The following is a 25623-nucleotide window of genomic DNA, read 5'->3' on the forward strand; positions in this document are numbered from 1 at the left end:
ATCCACCCTGAAGGGCTGGGAACAACCTGACTAGTTTTCCAGAGACACTAAGATTAACACCAGTTAAACACATTTTTAAATTAAAGTTAAAGTCACAGTGTCTTGAACAGTTGGTGGGATGGAGAATAGTGCCTTTGCCTTTATTGGTGGAGCAGAATTACCTCTGCTTCTACTACCAATTTCCTCTCCTAGAAATGTTCCAAAGGCTCTGCTGAGTGCTGTGACCTCTGTCTCTACAGGGATCTGTGGCTGGTTCCTGTGAAGATTAGTTTGAATGTCACTTCTCTTTCACTTCCTTGCGAATTTGTAATACTCAACAAATTAAACACAAATAACACTTCTATTGTTTCACTCTTATTGCAGCAATAGGAGAAAGTTTGGCTGATTCCTTAAAAACACCAGTGAGCAATAGACTCTTCCAACAAGTCATCTCTTTTCTGCAGAAACTGCCTAAAAAAAAGGTATTTTGGAAAGTCAAGCGCTTATGAAACTTGAGGACAACTTGATGTAATACCAGTGACTTTTCTGGAGTTGGAGAGTTACCAGAGGTGAGCATCTGGTGCAAGAGGGAGGGAAAAAAAATGAAATATATATATATGCACACATAGTGGGAACACCCCATGTGCAATCCAATGTCTGCACAAACCTCTTCTCTAGTAGAGAAATAACAGATTGATGTATACAGCCCAGGGGCCTCCAGGGAGGGTCCCGGAGGCATTTATCCACCCTGAAGGGCTGGGAACAACCTGACTAGTTTTCCAGAGACACTAAGACTTTGCATGTCCACAAGTGACAACGCACTGTAACTTCCCTGGAGCAGCATCAATATTTTGCCAGCAGCCAATATGTGGGTGCTCCCAGCCCCTTGCAGCCAAGCGCTCCAACCTGCCTGCTCCCCTACACCTCCTCAGCCCATTCCCCTTACACGTCCCCCACGCTAGAGCAAGAATAACAACTTCAGATAAAAATAACGAGAGCACCCCAGTAATTGCAAAGCCCTTTTTTTCCCCCCCCAAGAGCGGTTCTGGTTTCTGCAACTGGGGCTGGCTCACGGCTGGTGTGCACGGGGGTATTGCGGCTCATAGCCGTGCAGACACAGCCCTTCGCAGACCGTTGTCTCGCTGTGCAGCCTCATTTGGCTAATCTGACACAGCTTCACGCGATTATGGAGGTATCTGTGTCACAAGGGCAGGAGACAGCCACTGGGCAAGGAAAGAGCCCTCTTCAGAATTTCTTGGGGGATGTTTTGTGTTTTAAAAGTTAATTTTTTCCTCCAACAACTTAATAAAAAGGCAACTGGAAAGATACTTAGTTGGTTTGATCCTATTCTTTCAATGAATAGATTCAGTCTGTCACACACAAAAACATACATGCATCTCTCAAATGCCATATACTAAACTTCAGAGCAAAAAGTCGTGGTTTGACTCAAGCCTGCATAATTTCAGGCGGCTTGGTTTGGCTGTGCTGAAGTTCATAGCACATATAATCACAGGACAGCCTCAATCATAGCACACAGGCATCGTAGGTTACAGCCACATACGAGCTAGGTTAAACATGTTTTTAAATTCCCTCCCCCCCCCCATATTCCTACTGTGGGATCTGTTCCTCCACCTCACCCAGAAGGCACAGATTGCAAACGCAAGTAAAATACTTACTGCCAAAGCCTGCAGGAAACTTAATGAAGTGAGGATAATTCCCATACATGTTTAATCTTCAGTTCATCTCTTGCCTTTCTAAACACAACTGCCTCCTCTAACTTCAAAGCTGCCTGGAGCGTGGCGCAGCCCGCCAGGGTCGGGACATGGCTCTGGAAGAGCAGGGGCTCTCGGAGGGTGCCGGGGCAGATGTCTCCTCCCGTGGCCTCATCCTCCCTTCACGCCGGCAGCAGCTGCTCGCTGGGATAAGACATGCTCTTGTTCGCCGCCACTCAGGGCTGGCTCCCGTGCTCAGCTGTCTCGGCTCCCTGTGAATTCACGGCAGAGCCTCCGGGTAGCATAATCGCCCAGATAAGACGGTGATCAATGCATGACTGCTCTGGTATAGATCAGAAATTGGGAGGAGGTGTGTAGTGGGGGGGAGGTTAGGTTGTTTAGGGGAGGAGCATTGTGGAGAAGGAGGGGGGTGCTTTGCTTTTCCACCAGTGAAGACTCGATGCAGTTTATTAGTTATACTAGCCCCAGCCATATGGAGGTGTTTTCCGAAGACGGGAAGGGCCAACCCTCACCCAGAGGACAGGCTGGCTGACAGACTGGGCAGGAGCAGACCTGCAATCATCCCAGCACTTTGGGGCAAGAAGCTCTGTGCTCCCATCCCACACCAAGCCTTGCCTTGGCTGTGCTCCTGGCATCAAGTCGTGGCCCTTGCAGTGACAGATTGCAGTCACCCCAAGGAAACACAGCCAGGGCTGAGGAGAATCAGGACCTTCCTGGGGCTAGTGGAGCTGCAAGCTCAATTCCCCTCCCCGACCCCATCCAATGGGGTTCAAAAAACACAAAAGCCACCCCAAAAAAGCATCATTAGCCAGTTGCTAAAGCTGTATGGGATGAGAAGAGGTAGGGACACAGAACAGAGCCCAGGGGGCTCAATCCATGCCACATACAGAGTCAGTAAAGCGTTCACAGCCATGGCAGCAGAAGGCAGTACACTTCACAGACAGTTCCATATGCACATCCACAACTTCAATTTAATGCCCACCACCCTGACAACAAAGTACTGCAGAAAATAGGGAGAAATAAGCAGAAACAAGCAGCCAGTTGCCAGATTGAGGCAAAGCCACATGCAGTCTCCAAGTGCTGCGTCCTCCAGTGACTGGTGCTCAGGACGGAGAGCAGTCCCAGTTCCCCGCCGGGCAAAGCCCCCTGCCCAACCGCTGCAATTCTGGGGAAGAGGCAGGGATGCAGGCAACAGCACAGCCCATTGTTTCTGGTTTCTGATCTGGGTGACCTGGGATGAAATCACCTGGAAGGAATGGAGGAGGCAGGAATTTTGCCCAAGGTTGTAAAGTGAGCACAGACCGAGGTCTGCATTGACTCACATGCAGGGCTGTGTTGGAGGAGGAGGTTGCCTTTGGCACCAGCCACATGGCAGAGAAAGGGGGCACAGGGCTAGCAAGGGGCTCTGCCTTCCCAGAGGGGCCACGAACCACCCCTGCATATAGGATGGGGAGCGTGCCGTGCAAGCAGCGACACAACAAAGAGGGAAGAACAGCAGACTAGGATGTTTGGCATCCTTCAAGGGCCCTGCTGGCTCTTGGCCCCCTCCAGATCACCCGAGGGCCCACGCTGCCCTTTGGCACTAAGCACGCTACAAGGGGAAGGCACTGCAATATGCCAGGGCAGAGCTGTTCACAGTGTCCAGCTGCAGCTCAGGCAGATGCTGACTGAGGCGCTGTCAGCCCCGAGGTATTGCGTGTGCAGAAGGAAAGGTTACCCTTGTTATCTCCATTTCTTGCGTCTCTCTCAGACATTGACATACCCGTTTTCTCTCCAGCCGGAGAGTTTGAGCAAGGGAAGGTTAGGGGGGGTTTTGGGTTGTTCCCCCCCTTAATGATTTTTAAGTTATTTCTGAAAGGTGATTTGGCTTCCTCCTATTTCTGCACTGAATCTGTTTGCAAGCACCTGATAATGTGCAATATCAGGAGGACACCATGCCATGGACACACAGCTCTTTATGGGCAGCAGGTACATCAGAGCTACCCCATGACTTGGAGTTTTTCTAGGCACAGGAGCCTAACAATTGGGAGCACATCTCCACTTAGCAGAATCATAGAATGGTTCGGGTTGGAAAGGACCTTAAAGGTCATATAGTTCCAACCCCCCTGCCCTGGGCAGGGACACCTCCCACCAGACCAGGCTGCTCAAAGCCCCATCCAGCCTGGCCTTGAACACCTCCAGGGATGGGGCAGCCACAGCTTCTCTGGGCAACCTGTTCCAGTGCCTCACCACCCTCACAGGAAAGAATTTCTTCCTAATATCTAATCTAAATCTCCCCTCTTCCAGTTTAAAACTGTTACCCCTCGTACTATCGCTACACTCCTTGATAAAGAGTCTCTCCCCATCTCTCCTATAGGCCCCCTTTAGGTACTGAATGAATGGATAACCAGACTGGTGCCAGGAACAAGGAGGTTTGCAGGCAATAGTATCAGTGTTCTGCATAGCCCATTAGCTGTGGCCCAGGTATATGCGCACTATTTTTTCTCACAGTTAAAAGAAAGAAAAAAAAAAAAAAGAAAAAAGAGAGAGATCAGTATTCAGAGTAGGTTCTACTGAGGCAAAAACCAAGTAACTGCAGTGTTGCAGGGGGAATACAAACAGAAGAGATCGCTCTTGTATTTTCTATCTGGCTAACTTTCACATCTCATTTGTTTTATTGCACAAACAGAAACAGCACTGCAGAACTGCTTCAGAGGAAGAGAAGCAGCCAAGCAGCGTGCTTACACACCCCACAAGTTTTGAGCTCTGGGGAAGGGAGACCAGAGGGTTTGATAACCTGCACAAGAGCGTAACACAACAGCATCTCACCGTGTGGTGTTATGTTCTGTCCCTCTCCCTGTTCAGCTGAGCTTGTGTCCTCCCCTGCCACCATCCCAACATGCAATGAGGACATCCCCAGCGAACATCCTCAGCAAGGGCCAGCCATTCTCCAAGCGTCCACAGCTACATCCTTGTGCAGGAGCTGTAGGCACAGCTCCTGTTTCAGTGGGTGCTGCCCCACATTCACCTATGGGACCCTCCAAACTCCTCTCCACCCTGCCTTAATCCAAGTGGCATCAGGTCACTGGCAACCACAGGGATTTCTAACCCATAGGCAAAGTTTGCTGTTTCAGGATAATGCTGGCTTTGCCTCCCATGCTGTCCTTTAACAGCCACACTGGGGATCCTTGTTAGGGGCAGGAGGCAAGAGCCAGGCATGGGGCAGGGATGCCCCAAGGCTCTGCAAGCAGGGACCCAGAATGCAGTGGAGGAGCTGGCTGCAAGGTGGCTTGTTCTAATCTCTAGATAGAAAATTGGATTTCTCAGCAGGGTAAATTTTTTTTCCTCTATGACAAGACCAAAAGAAACATTTGTCAATCAAAAACCCCAACAAACAATCTGCTTCCAGAAGAAGTGATTTTCATACACACCCCCTCAATAAGATCCAAGACTTCCACAGAACAGAGAGACTGTGTACAGCCTCACGCACAGCCTGCCTGAGGGATGTTTCTCCAATTCAGTGTCAGGGAAAGCTCTAGCATGATGGGAAGCCTGCCTGTCCAGCACCCACCCAGACCTTTCCCATCATCTGTCCATCACCCTGCAGAGACACACCAGGGCCATCTACCCCCTGTCCCCACCAGCACTATCTACCCCCAGTCCCCACCAGCACTCAGAATCAAGCCACTGTTTCAAGACACAAATCCACCTTTGCACAACAGCTTTGCTTCCACCCGCTTGAGTTGCGCCTTGCCACCATCTCAGCCTGGCTTGTCCCTTGTCCTCAGGCTAGACGAGAGGGCTGTGCCTCCAGCCAAGCCCACACCAAGCAGTCGTGGGGCAGAGTGGGAGCAGAGCCAGTGGCACGACCAGTCCAGCCCCAGCAGCACTGGGATGGGGAGGTGTGAGCAATGAAGCAGCTTTGCGTTTTAAGCACCAACCATGCTCAGATTTAGTAGTAGCATTAATTCTTCCCAGCCACAGAGGATCTCAGCAGCTTTAATTCCATCCTAATGAAGTTTTAGTGGGGAATTATTTTTATTGATCTGCCCAGAGCAAAGAGCCTGATTTTAGCCCAGCTCTGCCAACACCCCCTTCCCCATCCCTCTTTTCTTTCTTCCAGCTTAGAAGAAAGGGGAGAGGAAAGAAGACAAAACAGCTCTGAGCTCCTTAAAAAGGGTGGCAGTCCCAAGCAGTAAGTGGATTACTTTATTGATTTTTAGCAGATCTGGGTTAGTGAGTGCTTAGTGCTGCAGAACACATGCACACACACTGACTGCCTCCAAGGAAACCCCTCCAGGCCTTTTCCTCAGGCAACGCAAGCATCGGGCAATTCATTTAGGGGACCACCATGGGTTTTGGGGTATGGAGAGGCTCCAGCCCCTGTACCCAGATCAGTCTGTGACAGACTCCAGGAACCAGCTCAGCCTCTCTTAAGAGGTACGGCAGGACCACACAGAGGCAGCCCCTCACTTTCTATCTGAAATTGCACAAGTCACTGCTTCAAATTGAGTGCTTTTTATTTCCCCTCCTTGTTATGTAAAAGGAGAAGACATTATGATTGCCACTGTTATTTTAGGAAGGAAAACCATTGCCATGGGATGCTGAATGCCATGGGGGGCATCAGTCACAGTGATACTCCCAATAAAGTAGTGCTGATTGAAGCCAACTGAGATATTAACCTTGTGTTTGGGTCCCCAATTCATGCACCTCCTCATTAGCTTTCCAAGGCCAACATTCTGCAGCTAATATTTCAGCAGCGTGTTGGAACAGTATCTCAAAGACCTCCCAGCACTACTCCATCAAGGCTTTTGAGATGCTGGTCTCTGGAGCCAGACCCTAAACGTGGAAAGGCCTAAAGCGGAATAATCTTACCCCACCCTGCCCCAGAACCATGCAATCTAGAGATTAAGTACAGTCCCTATTCCCTGCACGTTGGATTGAACCAGGAAAACTCCAAACATGACAAAATCCCATCAGTCCCCCATCGCATCTCTGTTTAAAGTCAGAGGCATCCTATTGTTGTGCATGTGGCAACAGTCTATGCAAATAAAAAGGTTGCAGCCCTCATAACCCTTCAGCTACATGTATACCCTCCAGACACACTGCTTCGGGGCTACAGAGTCCCAGAGAAAACCCACTGCCCACGGGCTGCTGGGACTCCCTTCATATGGCTAGTGAGGTACAACAGGGGCTACCAGGCTGAGTGCCCCAGGAGCCTAAACGCCCATTCCCCTCCCTGCTTGCCTCTGAGGGAGGACACGCAGACACCAGGTGACATGCTCAGGGCCAAACAGGAAGTCAGTGGCAGAGCAGGGACTTGAAACTGGCTTTCTCAAGGCTAATCAACAGACTGAACCAACCTTGTCTATCTGCTGTACCAGTTGGCATTGGCCTGAGACACGCAAAAGCCACCAAAAGCAATGTGTTCCCTATGATTCCTTGGGGATGGAGCTACTGCATCATCCCCTCCCCACCCAGCCTTGCCCTTTCTCACCACTGTCTCTTGTAAAGCAATAATCACAGACACCAAGCTAATAAAATTAGTCCCAGAGCCCTACTGGGCTAATGCAATTACCAGTAGCAAGCGTATTCAAACAGCAGCACCACAAACACACCTGCAGTAACACAGCCTGCCCTCTCCTCCTCCCCAGGCCCTCCCCATCTCTCTGAGCCCCACGGTTGCCACCCGCCATGGGTCCCCTTCCCCAGGGTCTGGAGGGCACGGGCCACCACCCCCAGAGCCAGGCTGCTCCAGGGAGGGCACAGCCTACCTTGCAGAAAGCACCGTCCCATGCAGCCAACAGCAGGCTCTGAAGGCAGATAATTCCCAGTCTGTTTAAACCTTGGGAGACCTTCAATTACTAGCACCATAATGAGGCCCTCGACACTAATCAGCGGTGTCACCCAATCCTCTTACGCCTGCCTAAGCGCCTCCAGCAGCTTTGCTGGTTGCGGGGCCCAGCTGCCCACTCCTCCCAGGGAATTACCTCCCCAGGCAGGCACCAGTGGTGGCACAAGCACATTTTGACACAGATGCAGGTGAGGCGCTCCCAGGCATCAGTGCCAGATGACAGGGTGACAGAGACACCTGAGCAAGCCGTCTTCCCAGCCCAGAGGGCACCTGGGACCAAGCCTGCACTGGAATGGACAAATATTGCAAAATTACTAGAGGACATATTTTAATGCTAATGTTCCTTATTTGAGATGCAAAGGGCAGGTTTACATGTGTCCATCTCTGAATACGAAGTAGTATCTATACCACCAAGGCAAGCTCATTCTCTGGGATGCTCTAAGACACTTCTCAGCCCCTAACTGCGGATGGCAGGTGACCCCGTCTTGCTCCATTCCTCTGTGCTGGCACTCATTTGCAGGGCGACAGGCAGTTCCCTCCACACATCCGTTCTGACTCACGCTTTCTGCTCCAACAATACGCTTTTTAATATCATGCGAGGAGCTAAAACAACAGGTCCACTATAATGCCTAGATATCCTGAGGCAGAAAATCCATTCGGAGCCCAGCTAGAGAGAGTCAAGTCAATTAGACACTTTCTGGGGCGTCAAGCCGCCAACAATCCCAGCCTTTGTAACAGCAAAGAATTGCTGCCTATGTGCTTCCCAGCGACTCCCCCTTGCCAGAGCGGAAAGGTCAGCAGCAGTAGCGTCATGGAAAAGCAGCAAAGTATTCCTGGGAAGGTGGATCCAAAAAAATAGCCATTTGGACCCTCTGGAAAATGTGTGTTTTTTATTAAAAGCATCCATTGCTTTGGGTTGGGTTCACAGGGGAATAAGCAAGCCCATAATACAGGAGATTTGTGCTACACCAGATAGAGGTTTGGGCATGCATTGTATTGAGGAGCAATGGTTGGGTCAACAGAGTGCTCACTCAGGGTTTGGGAGCTCGTGGCTCCCTGCCTGCTTTCAGACAAGTCACTCCACCTTTGTAGCTTTGCTGGAATAAAGATCGTAGAGATAAAAAAGGAACCGCAAGACTACAACCGGGAGAGTCACGCATCCCTCTGCACTTCAAGGTAAGCACCTGACTTCTCGTCAGTGGTGCAAGGCAGCAAACTGGACTATAAAATCAGGATTCCAGGTTGGGTGAGGACTGAATGAAGCCAGGATTTCTATGGGCAAGTGCTAAAGTCACTCAGATCCAAAGGCAGGTCTCTGACCAAAAAGCCCTCATGTCCAGAGGAGGTTTTGGTGGGAAATGAACACTCAGCTCTTCACAAAGTCCACTTTGATGTGTCATTTGGTGTTCAGCAAGGGGCTTTGAAAGGACAGGTGAAGAAAAGGTTCACTTGATACCTCACTAGTACCACTCTGTAACCAAACTTTCCAATCAGAGTGCCAGAGGACCTACAGGTTGTCATTTAAATGCAAGCCCCTCTTTAACGCTGCTGTATACACAACGTGAAACTGTGATTTCTGCAAAATGCCTGAAAACAGCTAGGTTACCTTCCTTCAAAGAAAATTACACCCTGAAGACCCAGATTTCCTCATCACCTGAAAAAAAGTTGTCAGCGAAACCTTAGAAGACACAGCCCATACAACTGCTTGCAATTTTGCCATTTTCCCCACAACCACCATTTCTCAGAGGAAATATTTCAACAGAAGGTGGGTTCCTTAACCAGGTTACCCTTGCATTATTGCTTGCAAGGACAACGAATCTAAAAAAAAAAAAAAAAAAAACACACCACCAAACACAAAACCAAGCCACCCTCAGTAACAAAAAACCTACTGATTTCAGGGCTTCTCTGACTACCCAGAAACTAACTACCTAGAGTGAAACTCGGTCACCCCACCTATCTCCGCAGAACTCCTAGAAAACTTCAGAAAGCTTTTTTTCTTTTTCTTCCTGGATCCTGCTCCATTCTTCATTCTCTTTTGCTGGCAAACCTGGACGTTTGTGAGTAGACTATGTTCCCCTCCTTGTCAAGAGCTTGAGCTGGGTGGCACAAAGCTGACGGGCAGACAGCCCAGCCACACAAGGTGTCTGCTGGACCTTGCATTTGTTGATGGCTGCCAAAGCTCAGCACGGGGTGGGGAAGGTCTTGTCACAGCACTTCCCTGCACAAGACCACAAAGGGATCCCACCTGCATCCCCCACAGCAGATGGCACAGCCTCCTGTGCAGCTGGGGGCTTTGCTTGGTACTCTTACTCTGTGCATCCCCACGTTCGTGCTTTTACATTTCCTCCTGCTTCAGCAAGTGCAAAACTCCAGAGACAACCTGTCAATCTCCATCACATCTGGCTGCCTCGGATGGTCTATTTATACCAGACAGGCAAACATGGGTACCTTGGAGTTCAAGGTAACAGGGGTTATTTCTGCTCCAAGTAGCAACTTTCTAAGGGGAGGAAGGCTTGTAGTTGTCCAAGAGGAACAGCATCACATCAGGGGCTTGCACCCTTCATGAAGGCACAGTAGCCATCACCAGCCACAGCTCGGTCCCCAAGGTCCCAGCCACAGCAGCCAGGCCCCAAAAGCCCAGAAAGTTGTTATCTATCACAAAGCACCTCATCCCAGGCCCCTCTGTATGCTACCATGGGAGAGGAGAGATCTGTATGTACCTTTGGATTTCTAACCCACGCTTTCTCCAAGCCAGCAGGGCCACAGCTTCAAGCTTCCTCACACTGGGTTTCTCCACTGAGCATTGCCTGGATCAGGTGCAAGGATCTGACTGCACGTGGTCACATTAATGCCATAGCAAGGGCTCTGAATTTCACTGAATCCCTCCTTTCTCTCTTGCACTTTTATATCTACAACATGATCTGCTGTCTGTCAGCCAAGGTATCTGACCCAGGATAAAGCCTGCCTTATCAAGTTGGCCCATTACTATCATTTAATAAGACCTGAAGAATGAGAAGGCATTTACACCAGATTAGCACTTTGCATCACGTGGCCAGAGAGCTTTTGATCTGGACCAAGGGCCCGCAAGCCACATCCACCATATCACCAAGGCACAGCTTCAGTCAGCACTTCTCAGCCAGCTGTCTCTGCAGTTTAGTCCTTGCTCCACTCAACGAGGTATTTTCTACAAACCATGGTGGGGCCGCTGCCCCTCTTGTAGGAAGCTTGCAGCTCCTCAGGATCCAGACAGCTCACCTGGATCCCACCCCTGCTTCACTTTTTCAGATGTCACTGGCTCAATCAACCTTTTTTCACTAAATTTCAGCCTGGCCTTTGGGTCCCCTGAGAGCAGAGAAGGAAATCAAATACCACTAAAATAAAAGTGTGTCTGCACGAATGAGGGAGAGGCAGGTTTCTCAATGCTTTGCTGTCTCCTCTAATGCACAAAGATCTCATCTGTTTCTGCAATGACATTATTTTCCTGGGCATGGCTCTTCTGAGCTCCACTGAGTTTCAAGCAAGTCTTGGAACAAGTTTCCATTACTCCACACGGTCTGATCCTGGACAGCCATCCTGGACACTGCAAGCCCCCAGCTCACACCTATAACGCCTCTGAGTGAGGAGGGAAAAAACCAGAAAACAAACAGCACAACATCCCTCCTCCCCCCAAAAGAATAAACCGGACCACATTTTTGCCCAGAGACACACCCTGATTGATGCTATGCTGCAGAGACATGCCTATGCAACCTCTCCACAAACACCAGATCCAGAGACGCAGCCTAGGCATGGCAATTGGAAGAAATGAAGCACAACCAAGTCTTGCTGCCCAAGCACGAGGCACAAAATGCATTTCAGATGAGCTGAAGCCCAAAGATACCCTTCATTAATCAGCAGCAAAAAGAGACAGGAGAAGGGTGATACAAAGACCTCACCTTAGCCCTCACTGGTACACAAAGACCTCACCTCTACCTCCACTGGTAGCTCAGACAACTCCACTCTTGACAGTCTGGGTCTCTCCCCTAAGCCACACAGACTTCCACATCACAGAAAACCAACAGGTTCATTTTGTGATCATCTCTTTATAGATCCAACCAACATCAGTTCAAGACTCTGCCAGCCTGGTCTGTTTGACATTCAGGGGACTGAGCCATCTCTGCCTTGCCCAGACAGATACACACATCTCTCATCTGTTCTAGCAGCTGCCTTTCCCCTGGGATTCACCTTCCAGTGGCAGCCGAAGGGAGACAAACACAACATGAAACTCATCCAAAACGTTCTCCCATGAGATCGGTTCCTCTCAGTGTTTCCCTGCAGAAACTGTTCAAAATGCTTCGCCTCCCTGTGTGGCTGAGGGGCAGGTAAGGAACCAGCCACAGTGAGCATCCCTTTCCTCATCAATGCCCTCCATTGCCTTTCAAACATACTCTCTTCTCAAAAGCCACATGCTCCCCCGTACCAAATGGAAAATCCACTGGTATTTAAAGCCATGGGAGCATGACAAAATTCCCAGTGCCCCAAAGAAAGGAACAGCCCTGGATCAAGACAAGCACAGACCACACCACACAGAGCCAAGACAGCACAGCAGTGAGGAGCCAGCATGTGAAGAATTTTCAGGGATGTGGAATGACATTTTCTGGCACTGTCAAATATCTTCTCTCTGCCCCCCAACCTCTTCCCAGTAGAAAGAGACAGAAAGAAGTGAACACCTGCCCACAGCCACATGTTTTGGCCCTGTCCTTTGAGCCTCTGAGCAGAAGGAGCAGCCTCTGCACAGCAGAAGCAGAGAAAGGACCTGGGATGCTGTGGGCACAGCAACGCGTGCTCGAGTACCGCCACTGCATTGATGTGCACTGACTTAAGTCAGCTTATTAAAGCAAGCCCTGAAGATCCCAGAGCAGCTTCTCCAACACAAAGCTGTCTCCTCTGATTGCCAGACATATCCCTGTTGCAAAATCCAGAGCCCAGTCCCTTTTCAGGTCTTAAGATTTCAGATCAGCAGCACAGCCCCAAAGGCTAATCTATACCAGTAAATTCACCAGCCCCAGGCCATGGTCCCAGGGTCTGTCCCGCTGGATGTAAACGCAGTCCCTGCTACTTTCCATCAGATAGTTCCCAAGCACAGTTTCGGAGTCAGTACAGCCCAAGGGTTGTTCCCACAGGGAACTTTGGACATTTAAGAGCCAATCCATACCCACACAAATCAGTCTCTCCTGGCTCATTTCATTAATGAGGCTTTCAAATCATTCCTATCCACTAAATCCTGCAGCTTAAAATCCAGGACAGCAAAGACACAACTCTTCAAGCATCCCAGAAATTGTGCAAAACACATCCCTCAGTGCTCCGACTACTTCTCTGTATTCCCCTGGGCACCTGTGCCAGGTGGAAAACTTTCCAGAAAGGCTGCTCCCCTAAGACACAGGCTTCTACAAGCTCCCGCAAGCACAGCAGGCCCAGGAGACACATTTACATGCCATGCTTTGGTGCACATAACCTCTAACCTAGAATGACACAGCAGCAAGGGAAGATGAGTATTGATGAACCCTTGGTCAGGTGAAACGGAGGAGCTAAAACAGTTGAGGGCCTTAGCTGACACCAATGGACACAGCTCTGACAAACAAAACCATCCCATTTGCAATACCCAAGAGCTGCCCCGGTGCCTCTTTCTGGATGGAAACCGAGCTATCAGTGCAGGCTGGCTCCCAGGACTGAAGCAAGCAGAGCTAAAAGCAGCATCTCTGTCAGGGCTTTCCACCTCTCCTGGTCCTCTAGGATGATAAGATACACCTTTCTGTACATCCCCATCACCTCCAGGCAAGAGTCTTCCAAAACCTCCCCTGTTATCTGTAACCCTCCTTGGAGGGAAGCCTTGCTCATGTCTCTGCCAAGTACCTTGCACAGTGATTCCCTCAGAGCAGCCACATTCCTGGACTTTGTTACAGGTCAGGAACAAGAAAATGGTCATTTCCATCCATCACCTTGTATGTGGCAGTGAATGGGGCCAGGGCTGCCAGAGAACAGCCAGGTGAGGGCCAGCCAGGGATGTCTGTGCAGACATCACTACAGATTTTGGGGGCAGCCAGTCCTGGTACCACATGGTTATCACTGATGGAAGATGCCGAACAGTTCAGGGCAGAGGCTAGAGGGAGATGTCTGCTCCTCAAGCACACTCGGCTCCTGCCTCCCCTGTAAGCGCCCACCATTTGCAAGATGGACCTGGCTCCACCTTGCTGCTTTTTACACCCATAGGATGCTCTCACCCAGCCCATGTAGCTCTGGCCTAGTCCAAGTCCAAGTCTCAGCCTACATGCAGGGGTGAGGGGGGAAAAAAAAAAAAAAAAAAAAAAGGAAAAGGCACTTGGCTCCCCAGCCACCTGCCCCATCCCCAGCTGAGCAGAAGGAACAGCTGTCCCTGGGACACCTGAAGCCCTGTACATGCAGCCAGAGATGAATGGCTCCCTGACCAGCACATCAGCCATCCCACAGGCTGACTCTCTGCATGAGCTGTCTGTCAGGGGCAGGGATCATCGTCCGGCACAGAAACAGGGCTGAGGTCCCTCCGCACCACGGGTCAGCAGGGCTCAGACCCTTGTGTGCAATGTGGAGGCAAGGCTGGCCGGGGTGCCAAGTGGGACAGGCAGTTTTGCATCTCAAGTGCCCAAGGTGCAACTGTGGAGGAGCCTGTCCTGCCCGGGTAGTCACCTGCCAGGGGACAGGTCCCCAAATGCACCCCCTTCTCCCTCAGTAGGGCTCAGTGCCCTGTTTCTCCACTCAGAGCATTTGGAGGGGGGAGTAATTCACCTGCTCCAGGGTCACTCTTTGCTTCTGTGGCTGTATATCCCTAAGAAAACTCATCCCAAAGGATGTGGCGGGCCCAGCCTGCCTGCAAGTCACTATCCCCCAAACGCAACCCCATTGCCTGGCTTGAAAACCTGCCCCAAGCGCCCTGCTATCTCCTCCTTGCCTCATGTATGCCTTTAACAGTTTGCTGGATTACCCATTGCAACTAAAATAACAAAGCTACAAAAGAAGAGGGCAAACAAACACGATATTCTGCAGCAATTAGGGCTAAACAGGGAAGAGGGGAGCGGGGAATGAATGAACAATGGGGAGGGCAGGGACGCAGTATCCCAGGCCCCTGCAGGCTGGGCACGAACTGTCCTCGGAAGGCCGGGTCCGAGCCAGGGAGCAGCGAGCTGTATATAAGGAAACGCAGGGAGATGAAAAGGGTTATTTAAACAAGCACTGGGCAGTCCCCATGGGGCCTCCAAGTCCGCTCGGATTCTTCACAGAGTGTCCAGGGAAGAGCGGCTCCTGCTTTCCCCCCCTCACCGAGTCCTTTCGGGTGGCAGGGGGACGCTGGCAAGCTGCGGTGGGGTCCACTCAGAAAGGAAGGAATCCATTAATCTCCCTGGTAATTACTGCCACATATGGATTTGCACAATTACACTCCGTTAATTGGTTATTACAGGCAAGCCAGACTGATTGGGCAGAACGGCTGGGCTTTAACCCCTTTGCTGCCCCCAGGGCCAGGCAGCCTTCCTCCCAAAGTACTGCTGTATCCTCCTGTAACCTTGCTGGCTCCTATGCCAAGGACCAGCAAGCATGGCCTCCAGCAACCAGCCTGAGGCATCTTTGCTCTGATACCTTCGTTTCAGCTGGGGATCCTCAGGAGACAGACCCCAGGGGAAGAAATGAGGCTGCACCTCAAAATATCCAAACTCCCCAGCCGATTGCATCTGCTCTGGGTTTGCAGCAGACGCACCACGTACTCCCTGGGGTGCCAAGGGACTGCAAACTCACATCTTGTTTGTTTTCAGAAGGAGACCCAGATTCCTTGTGCACTTCGACTTTGTGCCCTCAAGCCCAGCAGGATTGGTGCCAACGAGGGGAGAATCCACCCCCAAGTCTCGGTCTCTGAGCACAGCTTCTCTGACTAGATTTGCAATGCAATGCTTCTCTTCCCCAATCAAAGCACTGAAAACAGAAGCTTTACTCTAGGAATAGACAGATATATGTAACCACAGTAATATGGTTATTACTATGCCAAAACATACAGATAAAGCCCTTGTAAAACTCCAGACAGTGCAGGACTTCTGCCAGTTGGGTATGGAGGCAGCCTGGCCTCCCCACACCGCAGCCGCCACCTCTGACACCCCTCACTGGTAACAGGCCATCCAAGACCCGGCCCCAAATGTCTCATTCAGGATCTAACAACATTTCTGGAGAAAGCTCAGAAGCGGCAGGCCAAGGCGAGAGCGATTTCTGCCAGAATCGTGTCAAAGGCTTCCCGTTAAAAAGCTGTAACAGGAAAGCAAACAGGAGCTTTGCAGAAAACCCACAGGGCAGCAGAGCCCATGTGAGGCGAGAGCTGTGCTCAGCAGCCACTAACGTCAAGGACAGAGCCGGCATTAGCACCCTGGCACGTCAGAGCCACCACACCGCTGTGTGGCTTTTTCAGACTCACGCCTATGCGATGCTCCTCCACAAGAGAGGGCACAGAGAAACCAACTCCAGACAGCTCATATCACCCAGATGGAGAAGGCCTTACACATTGCTGCTTGCAGGGCACAGCAATGCACCACTGCACCACTCTGTACCTCCCTATCCTGCCGCATTGAGTTTTGCTCTCATTTATTGCATTATTGCAGTTTCCCAGAGATTTCCTTTCTACCCTCATTGTCACACACATGGACAAGCCTTGAGATAACACCCTGCTGCCCCATCCTCTCCGTTTCCCAAGGGCAGCCCAGCACCCCTCCCCAGGGCTGCAGCAGCTGCTCGGCAGTAGGATATTGCTCAGCACAACAAAAGCACTTACGAGAAAACTGAAGCAGAACCAGGCATCACACAAGGCACATGGTGAAGGCTTTCAGCTCAACTTCTGAATCACCCCAGCAAGCTACTGCAACAGGAGCAAGAAGAGAAACCAAGCAGAATCACAGCAAGATAAGAGACCTCTAACTTCAAACCACCCTCTAGCCTCATCCTCTGGGTAAAAAAAAAAGCCTTGGGAAGCCCACCTGGGGTTTTCAGCTGAAGCAGATCAAGGGGAGACTCAAAACACCTGCAATGAACACCCACCCTTTCCTCTACTGCTGTCTCTGCAAAAATGCCTGCTACAACGCTCTAAGTCTAGCCTAGAGGAAATCTCCTTCTCATCAGCTGATTAAAGGGCTTTTACTCTCTCTTTACCCTTTGCCGTAAGGAGTAGGTCCAGCAATAGAAGTCTTCTCCCTAGAAGGTCACTGGAGTTACATGAAAGTTGCAGTAGGGTTTGCTCCTGTTGTTTCAGTCACCTGTGATTTCCCAGCTCCCTGGCTTCAATATAGCAATTTCTTTCTCATGCAAAAGCCAGCTCCAAGCTCACTGTCTGAAGGGAACCATCACATCCATTGTAAAGGCAGCGTCTCCGGCTCCCTGTGAATGTTTTCAGACATGCGTGAGCTTGTCTTGGAGAAAGAGAAAGGTAGAGTAGCTCCGCACTCATGAAAGGTTGCTGCTGATCCCTCCCGTAAAATTGCCTCTGCAAAGTTCGGAATGAATCTTTGGAGCTGTCAAAGGGAAGATCGGGCAGAAGCTGCAACAGTGCTTAAAAAGGTCAGCTGGGAAAAGTCAGGATGGGAAGGATGCTCGCTTTATTGACAGATGGAGAGCGGAAGGGGCTAACCTGTGGGTACCTGCAAGCTGGTTTTGGCAGCACATGCTAGACTTCAACTCTGGGCTCTGTTGGCTGCAGCCGGTGACAGATCCCATGTGGATCACTTCCAGACAACTGAGTCTGGGGACTAAGCCTGAAACTGTGACTGGGGTGGAGGCACCAAGCAGAGCTCTTGTGCAGCCTTCCTTCATCCTGAGGGATGAGAGCAGGCTGGTGGGATGGATGCCTTTCTGGCTCTCATGACCCAGATCAGCTTTTCAGATCTCTAAGACTTGAACATCATTTTCTCTCTGTCCTTCACTTACATGCACACTTATTTGTCCAGGTTTCTGTAGGAAACAGAGCTGTCAGCATCCAAGTATTTGCTGGCAGTTTCTCATGTATAAAGTGAATCACCCCAGTAAAAAGCCAGGGAACCTTCCAAAACTGATGGAATTTGACTCAAACTTCCTTCACCCTGGGAGCACTTTAGAGTCCTGGTTCTCAGTCCTGCTTTTTGCCAAAGTCTCCTTCCCCGTAGCCTGCCTCAGGGGAAAGATTTAACCCACAGGCTCTTTGTTTGCCTGACAGGTGGTCTGAGCCCAGACCGCAGGAGGGATTTGCCAGCCCCTTGTCACCAGCTCAGTGAGTCCCGGACACCAGCAAGTATGTCTTTGGGGCAGACTTTAGCGATGGTAGGTGCTAACAGGCCCCGCTGTCCCCCACAGGCTGCCAACACACACTAAGGACAGCCACAGTCTGTGCAGCCGAAGGAAGGGAGGCAGGGAAAAGGGGGAACCGACTTCACTGCAAGCCCAAGCCAGCGCCAGCAAATGCCTATCTACTGCCTGCCGTCTTGTCATCTCAGCGTGCTGCCTGCCTGTTTGCACTCAGTTAACAGCTCTTGGCCTTTTGGGAGCAATCTCTGCCCTCTCTGCAGTCCCCCCAGCCCTCTGATCTGCCCAAGACAGCTGGGTTTCGATTCCCAGGGTTTGGCCCCTGGTGTAAAGGTTACTTTGCATCTGACCGGATCAATTCCAGCGTTATGCCACTGGTTTACCTGATATACAGGAATCAGACAAAAAGTGTATCTGCTGATGCTAATTAAACTTGATAATGATACGGATATGGAAGATATTTACTAAGAAAGCAGCAAGAGAAGTTTCTGTTTTAAATGTTATGTGCCTTGGAAAAATATAAAAGCAAGTAAACGTCTTCCTTTTGGTCAGAATATTGTTATACATATATTGCAAAGAGCTCATATGCAGCAGAGGTAGTGAAACACATTGGGTCAGGTCAAAACACAAACCAGGTTCAAAGGGATCTGAATTAGTTAGACCATTACAGCATTTTCCCAGTGGAATTCTCTCTCTTTCACTCTGTACATACACACACACACACATATAATATATTTGACAAAATTAATATTTATCCAGGGAGAGCTTCAGTTCTGGAGAAACATCACTTTGTCAAAAGTATTATTCTCATGGAAAATTCTTGACTAGCTTCACATGTAACTTCCACGTGTCCTTTATTAACCTTTATGAGCTGATCCCCAGACCTCCTTTAATATAAGCCATTGCAGCCCTCACCCATCAGTACAGTATCCCCTTCCACACCCTGACCACTTTTCTTTCCTCCTGCTACAGGAGGAAAGCACAGACTCACAGAAAACAGGTCTGGAAGAGATATGTCAAGTTCATCTCACCCATCTTCCTGCCCCAAATCAGACCAGAGACCTTCAGGGACAGAGCTGCCACCTCCTTCCCCAGCCCATCTGTCCCATCACATCTCCACCACTCATTAAACAGCTTTTCCCAGTGCCTAAACTGAGCCTTCCCTCCTGCAACGGAGAGTGCAGCACAGTGCTACGAGGGTTTCTTTCCAAAACCTGTGCCTGAATTAAACTCCCATAAAGGCTCTGTTCAGTCGGCACCTATTGCTATAGGAGTAACATGCCCAGGAGGCTGGGCAAACCCCGCGGCTCTTGGCAATGGCCACAGTGGTGTCCTGCTGCCCCTCTGCACAGCTGCCCAGGCTGCTGCTCAGCACAGCCAATTCACGTGGGGTCAGGGCTAGGACTTACAGAAGTGAGGGAAGGAGCCTGCCTCCAGGGAATAAGGAGCCTGCATGCCTGGCTGCATTTCCAACCTGCGTCCTGTCTCCTCAGTAGACTCAACCATGAAGGGACGTTTGGGATCAGCTCTCTCAGCTGCGCTGGGCTGTTGGAAAAAGAAAGGAGTGTTTGCATATTACAAAGCAGCATCCTCGCGATCTGTCCTAAGTTACAAATTTACCTCCCAGACCTTGACCGGGACTGGGGTTTCCGGTGTTTGCTCTTTGGGCTCCTGTCTCTTTGGAAAGCAGGAGATGTTGCAATGCCGGGGGGAGGGATGGCTGCACGGGCTGCCTGGGAAAGGCCCTGCAATGCAAAGGAGTTGGTCTGAAGTGGCTTTGCTGAGAAAATGTCTCCTGGAGGTGATTTCCTGAAGGAATAAAAACAAGCAAACAACTGCCATCCTGTCTGAGCATCTGTCTCGGTTCTGCTTTCCTCCTCCTCTCTGCCAGTTGGTCTTTTTTCTCTCATCTGCAGGCCTACCCACTCTATCTGATAACAAACTTTGCCATCGAGAGGGTGGTAGTGCTAGCCACATCACCACTGGACTCCAGGGGGGACCAGGCGTAGCTGGCCATTGACTCACCAAAGCTGTCTGAGGACCGTGGGGGCAGGTGACAAGGTAGGAATGTCCTGTACGCGTTCCTGGGTGGCGTCACTAGCTGCTTGCAGGTGACCTGGACAGACCCTTGTCTCCAGAATGTTTTCAGAAGACAACCAGCCTGTGCTGCGACCAGTTTTTCTTGTGCTGAAGTTAAAGCCCCTGGCTTTGTCCCTGAGCCTGCTTATCTCTTTTATACTCTCAAACCTTGCACGGGCGTCCCCCTGCATCTTCCCCCTGTATTTGGATTTTGCCAGTCCTGGTGGAGGAGCTACAAGCAAACAACATTCCTCTCCTCAGTCTGCACTGATAATCTCGGGATCTCATCTCCCCTGCGCTCCCCTTCAGGCTGTGTCAACATCGCCAGGGTTGGGGAGGGCAGGATTGCTCCGACTTCGCTGCCTCATCCCGTACACTGTGTGCTGCCCGTCCCAGCACAACCCCACAAAGAATATTCCTCTGGGACGTGAGTCAGACCTGCCAGGGGGTTTTAACCACCTCCCTCTCCTAGATTTCTCCACGTTACAGCAAGAAAACATACAGGTCCCAGAGTGCAGCGTGATCTCAAGACTTCTCCCTCCAGAGACTTTCAGAAATTGGAGCCTGCGCATTGCTGTAATCCCCTCAGATCAGCAGACAGAGAGTTGCTAAAGCCAAGGTGGGCCCCACAGCTCCTTCCACATCAGTGCGAACCTCTGGGATATCTCCCACAGGAGAAACAGCCACAGGGAATCCAGGCAGGCAGAGCTAGCAAGGGTGCTGAATTGCTGGTTTGACTTTGCTTGCACTTTCAGGAAATTCTTAATCTGAAATTGCGACAAATTCCCCAAAAATTCAAGTTCTTATGGAGCTGAAACCCTACAGGGTAGTCTGGATTGGAGCCAGGAGGTGAGAAAATAGACATGGAAATATAAGACACCCTGTGGCATCAGTTCTGACCCTCTTTAGGAGCCATAGAAAGCCAGCGTGCTCTGTCTGCTGTCCCTTCTCCCTACAGGCATTGCCCCTCTGACATCCTTACACTGCCGTGGGTACAATGAATCCAAACTCCTCCTTTTTTTTTTTTCTCATTTTTACCCAGGAAGGGCTGCCCCCCACTAGTCAGGGACTCCAGATCCTCTCGGACTTGCCACTGACCTTTCAGATCCACTCAGGTTTTCCTCCCCAGTTCCCAAAGACAGCAAGCTTTCTGTGCCCTGAGCTGTGATGCTTGGATCCTTCTTGCTGTCCCTTTCCCTTTCCCAGACCTAACATATCGCAGCAGATGCCAGAGTGTGGAGCCACTCCAGAAACAAATCTGCGGTGTTAGGTGGCACGGCTTTAATTACATGACAGGAGCCAGAAGAAAGGCTATGAAACGCTGCTCTTTCAAACTCTTTAACCTCTGCTCAGAGCACTTTGCGCAGCTGCGCACAGAAGTCGCAGGACGTGAACTCTGCAAGCACACAAAGGAGCCGAATCAATGTCCTGTTGATACAGGCCAGCAAAATAAGCTAATGATGGACAGGACTGCAAGCTTTCATATGTGAGGGAAGGATTTACAGTGATACCAAAGGAATTATTTCAGCCCCACAGTGACAATACACACCCGCTTCCTTATTATATTTTATTGATCTTGCCCTAAATACATGTGCCTGGAGGAAATGATGCATAAATTACTAACGAGTTAATTTCTTGCTCCGACACAGACTCACAACAGCCCTTTGAAGGGGAACCAGGAAAGACAATGTGTGAAAGGATAAAGGCAATGAGACAAGCTTGGATGTAATAATCCCATGTGAATGATTATTGCTGCAACTAATGTAATTTAATAATGAAGAATTTACGCCAGATGTCCCCCGGAATATGCCAGGCAGACTCAGGATTCAGCAGTGAATCCATTTCTAAGGAAACCTTGTTAGGAGGAAAAAAATTGGTGTTGTCTGTTTATCAAATGAGAGGCTGTAGACCTTTATAGTCAGAGTCGCAATAAAAGCGACTTGCAAAGCTTCCTGGGAGTGTGTTCATTAAGCCTGATTGCCAATTTGTTTTCAGGTGAAGTTTTAAGATGTTGGGTTTGGCCTATAAAGCTCCTAAGAGTCTGGGAGCAGCCCATTTCAGAAACTGCCCCTTACCCCAAGACAGAGCTGACCCCAGGATTTCCCCTGTGTCTCCCTGGGGCAGAGAGGGAGCTGCTGGGAGGGCAATCTCCAGGACAGGTGAATGAAGAGTGAAGAATCACCTCCTTTTATTTATTTTGAACTTGCATCCTTTTGGTTTCCACAGGGATATCCTAGACCAGAGCTCCATCCCCCTTCTGGGGCATGATGCACCTCGTACACCCCCTTCCTTCTCACAGTCTGCAGCATATGGGGACGCCATGTAGCAGGGAAAAGGAAAACAGAGAGCTCTGTACCAGAGGTGTATCGTGATACACCCAGGCTGCTGCAAAATGAGATCAGCTTTGCCTTGTTTCATGCCATTTAGAAGCTCATCTCACAGCAGGCAGGTTGAGCACAAGCCTGGCGGAGCGCTGCTGGCCACGAAGACCTGAACTAGACCAAACCTGTTGCCCAAAGAATGGACCAGAGTTGGGATGATTTGTTATTTCTGGTCCAGCACCAAACAAATGCTCTTCTAGCCCAGGTATGAGACCAGCACAGATTTCCACGGCATGACAGGCAATCAGCCAAACCAGAGACCTGACATCGACACTTCCTCTTCATTCAAAAACCTGCATGAACTAAGTTTACAAAACAGGGACAAACCACACTTTTCGCTCTCCCTCCTTGCTTCTGCTGCCTATTCATCCCCTCTTTGAAGGGATTTTGTACAGCCATTCCAAACACCTATTCTGGTCACGCTTTGGGGTTTGACCTGCTCTTCGTCATTCCTCCTTATTAACCACTGTTATTTAAGTGGCTCTGATGGGAAGAAGGGGGAAGGGAAGCTGTAGCAAGATTCAGATCCACTAAAACACAAACCACTACATTCAACTAGAAAGATTTGTTTAAGCCCTATTAACTTAATTGGGACTTAACATCTTGTTCCTTCGTTGTTTTTGCAGAAGACCCAGAGATCTCCACAGTGAACCTGTGTGACTCCCATACTGAGTCACAGGCACGGAACACGGTTTGATGGTGTCAAAATCACAGCCGCAGTGCTTCTCCCATCATCCTCCTTTGTCAGCCAGTTTGGTAGCGTAGGCTGCTTGTCTCTGGTGAAATCTATTTCACAGGGGCTCTTTGATCCAAGCCTGGGTGCTGCTGTTTCGTTCTAACAGGCACACAGCTGCTCCAAAGGACTTTGCAAACAATAATACAAACATAGCTGCACTTAGGACTTGCAAACCCTGATTTTAGCCAGTTTGTATGTCAGACGTCACCATGCCTAGAAACGACTTACAAACAGGACCAAAGATCAGGCCTAATTTTAGTAAGCCTTTGGGCTTTGCATCCCCTGACTGTGCTTGCTTTGATGAAACATGATCATAGGATGAAAGAAAGCAAAAACCCAGCTGGCACCTGCTGGGAGGGCAGGGAGAGAGAATCTGGCAGACAGGAGGTTCCTAGAGAGATTGCCAACACTACTACACGTCTGTTTTGCTTTTTGGGCAGCATGGTGAATCCAAAGGTGATAAACATTTGGCTTGGCTGGCCAGACAAGATGTGCCCACATCAGATACTGCACGCTGCCTCCTCGCTCGCTAGCATCTCTGCACCTCTCAAGGCAGCTCCTTCTGCTGTGCTTCAAGTCTCCAGCCCCTGAGCTTCAGAGAGGATCCAGGCTCTGCCAGAGTGAAACACGGATGCGGGAATAGCTGCTCCCTTACAAAGAGCAGGCTGGGCTGCTCTATACCAGACATCTGGACAACTGATTTCAAATTTCAACTTGCAATGCAACACAAAGATTGTTGTTAAGAGGACATCTTCGAACCTCAGGAAACTTTGAGGTATCTGTAGTATTTTTAGGACCACAGCTTTATTTACAATTCAGTGACGTGAAAAAACAAATGTTTAACTAACCTGTGAGTAACTTTGTTCTCCAAATACTTTCAGTGAGGAAGGGTGACTCTGAAATGAAAAAAAATTGCTGTTGTCTGAGTACGAAAAGAGGTTAGTAAAGATTCTTGACTACCCTTTCTCTTGGTCTGAAGTCCTAAAGAAAGGACTACAGCTAACCAAAAAACATTTAGAGTGTTCTGTTTTCACCAGTCAGGATGCAATTTCTTTCTATAAATACCTAGTGGTTTTACTGTGCCATCGAACACGCAGATGAGCTGGCTCGATACACTTACCAGCCGACCACCTACAGTCTGAATGACTCATTGCCCCTGCAGCAGCAATCGGCAAGTAACATCTTCTGATGGAGGACAGGCAGACAAGTCAAACCGCTGAGCTGTAATAACCCTTGTTAGCTTTCAAAAACCATTCCTCACCCCCATTCTCTCTCCAGAGAAGCCTACAGCACCCCTTCGGGGGGGTGGGCTCCACATCTAGGCACAAGAACCTGCACCCTGGGCCCACCAGCTGGGTTTTATGGAGGTGGTCTGGCCTGCTGAGCCCTTTCTGGGAAGGAAGGGGCTGCTGATAGCATTACCGTGTCTGCACTCTATCACAGGGACCGGTGCTTGCCTGCACCGGAAACTACATGCTAGGCAAACATACAGACCTTTGTGGAAGCTACAGCAATTAGGTTAATTAAGAGCTGGGGCGGTCCCATATGTTTTCTGATCTGTTGTTTTTTAGGTCCTCTGTCGCACCTGTTCCCACAGCATCCAAACACCCTGAAGGCTTAGTTTTCTCGCTCCAGACATGGGAACAGAAGGACGGCTGTCCCAGATCAGAGCAAAAGCCTGTTTGGCCTCATATCCAGCAGCAGACAGAGAGGGCAGGAGAATAAGAACAGGACATGTTGTCATTCCCCTTTTACAGGTCCTCTGCTCTTCCTGGGAAGGTCCCAAAGCTCTTCTCCACAGAGTTCAGTATCATTCTGTCACCATCCCTCGAAGTTTTTAAAAGACACGTAGATGTGGCGCTTAGGGACATGGTTTAGTGTTAGGTTTATGGTTGGACTCGATGATCTTAAAGGTCTTTCCCACCCCAAATGACTCTATGATTCTGTTTTAGACACAAGGTAGAGGCACGAATTTCCCAGACTTAGCCATCAGCAGTGCTGGGAAACTAAACTAAGTGCTCATTTTTCCAGGCCACGACCCCAGAGTTATAAGAGCTAATAGCCCCAGCCTGGGATTTCTGAAATAGTCAAAGAGATTCAGACACTGAATCAAGCCCACTGTCTGGGACCTGCACACCCAAATCCCTGGGGTTGCTTAGAGCATCCCTGCAGATGCAGGGTGCCACTGCACTGGGGGCCACCCAGGTTCTTCTCAGAGAGCCCCTGCTTTTTGCACAGGATGCGCAGCACCAGTTTCCACCTGCAGTATCACTCACAGCCTGGGACAGGGGTTTAGAGTAGGTGACTTCTCAAGGCTTGTCAAATCACGTTTCCTAGGATCCTCTGACAAGTTCTTTCCTCAGTTGCAAGCTCAGGAAGAAACCTGCTTTTCAGAGTTACCTTTGCTCATTGCAAAGTCCAGGGGAGTCCAAGACAGATGGTTCATCCTTGCACAGTGCATTTCTCTGAGGCAGAATCACTTTCTGGAGCTACACTTCAACGTCGACATGAAAGCAATGAGTATCTGTCTGCTGTTTGCAACCTTCTCCACTTCCCCTGCTCATGCAG

General features: G+C 49.9%; 1 protein-coding gene across 3 annotated transcripts in view; it reads right to left on the reverse strand.

The window, feature by feature from the left end:
• Positions 1–19401, reverse strand: part of RXRG (retinoid X receptor gamma) — a 40384-nt gene extending 20983 nt beyond the window's left edge. For 2 of the 3 annotated variants that reach the window (XM_054213004.1, XM_054213005.1), the window contains exon 1: positions 19269–19401. In XM_054213004.1, the coding sequence (XP_054068979.1) occupies positions 19269–19365 (97 nt within the window). In that variant the 5' untranslated portion in view covers positions 19366–19401. The other variant, XM_054213006.1, reaches the window with a different exon arrangement.
• Between the last annotated feature and the right edge of the window lie 6222 nt (positions 19402–25623).

The sequence above is a fragment of the Rissa tridactyla genome, chromosome 8 (assembly GCF_028500815.1).
Source record: "Rissa tridactyla isolate bRisTri1 chromosome 8, bRisTri1.patW.cur.20221130, whole genome shotgun sequence".
NCBI lineage: Eukaryota > Metazoa > Chordata > Aves > Charadriiformes > Laridae > Rissa > Rissa tridactyla.